The following is a 2,031-nucleotide window of genomic DNA, read 5'->3' as shown; positions in this document are numbered from 1 at the left end:
ATTAGATAGGTATTTAAAAATTTGCTTTCTAGTTATTTGTCTGTTTCTAGTCATGACTTTTGAATCTATCTTATGTGCTTACTTGAAATGATTTTTTGATTCAATGAAAAAAATATATTATTCGCCCAAAATTTTGATTTATTTAAAACTGAAATCAATAGATCAAACAATTTTTCTATTCGGCTACATTCGGTTGTGCATGTAATTTGGTCAGATCAATTTTTTGGATTTCAGAACCAACCAATTCATTCAAACAAACCGAATGTAATACCCTAGCTAAGCAAGCTAATAACTAAAAACTTGTAACTAAGCATTGTTATAAACTAAAAATACAAATTTTAAATCAGAAAAATATAATGTAGATCACATAAATATTAATAAGAACAAAACAGACAACAAGCAATATGCTGAAATCAATTCAATGCCTTTTGCGTTTGACAATTCTACCTTCTGACGTCCAAGAAAGCAACCATCAGGCTCTATGGACCCAAAAAAGTCAAGCTTCAGAAGGCAACCTTTCATCTTGTCAAAGTAAAGGCCTCTGATGGGAAAAGATGGGTCGTATTCAAATTGCAAGCAGCTCTCGGGATACTTTAGCTGCCACAACCGCATGAATTTAAGAATATTAACGAGTAAACATTTAAGAAAAAATTAAAAATAAAAACTACTGAGGTCTGACCTCACGAACAAGAAACTTCTTGGCAAGATCATACGTCAAGCTTTGCAAATTCTTCGAGTAATGAGCCAGTGTATAGTCGTAATCAAACCCATACACTTGTATTTTATCCAGCCTAAGATTCTTATTCACGTAGATGCCTATATTTAAACAACGGAACATTTTTAGGGTTACTTCAAGTTGAGGCTACCGCTTCTTTGAATCAAAAGTTTAGCCTACTTGACTCGCCTAGATAGATTTGTTGTTGCTTACGTTTTATTTCTAAATGTTAAAAAGAAAGAATCGAAGCAGTACGCACATTTCCAATCGGAGAAATGCAATTACGTCTAATAGATGTCTGTTTAGAGGGAGGCCACAATATTCAAACAAGTACGAAGAAACTAAAAGAGACCTTCAGGATTCATCTTAGGCATTTTCCTTAGTGCCGCGGGGATGTTGCCGAAGGACTGTTTTGCACCCTCGAACTCGATTCGGATTTTTTCAATCTCATTCGTGATTATCGCTGCGCTTCTTGAGCTCGTCTGGTCAGTAAACCACCGGCGGGCTGCTTCGACGCCCAAAACTGTACTTGACATATCAAAATACCAAAATTTTCCTCATTAACCAAAATAAACCCAACACTGAAAATCGTGAAGAATTAAAGGGAAAAGCGCCGCGTACCTTGTCTGATGTGATTTTCTGCCCAGAGAGCGGATCTCTAAGGAGCAAGAAGAGGTGAAACGAGTTAGAAAGCAAAATCAGTTGAGAGGAATGGGGGCAAACAGAGTGTCTTGGAGTCGAGCTACTACTTGACGTAGAAAATTGGAGATGGGGCGGAGACTTCTCATGGCCGATAAACTTGGAGAAAAGAGTTGATGTTCAGCTCCGCTAAAATGGGAAATGTCAAGAACCAAGAACGAAGAACGTCACGGACTGTCGGACTCCGAAGTTGCGCGCGCTGGGAATGAGAGATAGGAACAAGGAAGAGCGGGAGGATTATTTGCGGGAGGATTATTTATAGGCAAAAATTGAGATATGAAGATGTAATATAAATTATTTAAATGAATTCAAAAATTTTTCTTTTTTTTCTTTTTTAAATATAATAAAATAATTTTTAAAACAAATTAGGCCAGCATATATTGATCAAAATTTAAATTCAATATATTTTAAAACTTAAATTTATTTAAGATGAGTATAGCACAATAATTAATTTATTGCATATATAATATATTACTTTAAATAGTTCTGAAATTTTTAAAATAGATCCCTTATTAAACTATTCAAGGAAAATTTTAATTTTATAAGCCACGTAATGCCTAAATTTAAAGAAATACGGCTCATTCTTAGTTTCGTAGAAAAAAAAAGTTTAAAAAATT

The 2,031-nt window shown here is 34.3% G+C and overlaps 1 protein-coding gene across 1 annotated transcript; it reads right to left on the bottom strand.

The window, feature by feature from the left end:
- Positions 1 to 447: 447 nt before the first annotated feature.
- On the bottom strand, positions 448 to 1,635 carry LOC110116377 (5'-nucleotidase domain-containing protein DDB_G0275467-like; the record flags this gene model as incomplete). The annotated part of the gene is made up of 5 exons (XM_020849918.2): positions 1,465 to 1,635; positions 1,337 to 1,373; positions 1,068 to 1,238; positions 680 to 816; positions 448 to 597 (listed from the first exon to the last, which is right to left on the bottom strand). Coding segments are annotated over exons 1-5 (534 nt in total), but the record flags the coding sequence as incomplete, so codon positions are not given.
- Between the last annotated feature and the right edge of the window lie 396 nt (positions 1,636 to 2,031).

The sequence above is a fragment of the Dendrobium catenatum genome, unplaced genomic scaffold, assembly GCF_001605985.2.
Source record: "Dendrobium catenatum unplaced genomic scaffold, ASM160598v2 original_scaffold_164440, whole genome shotgun sequence".
Taxonomy (NCBI): domain Eukaryota; kingdom Viridiplantae; phylum Streptophyta; class Magnoliopsida; order Asparagales; family Orchidaceae; genus Dendrobium; species Dendrobium catenatum.
The sequence above is the reverse complement of the archived record's forward strand: the minus strand, read 5'-3'. Positions and strand labels throughout refer to the sequence as shown.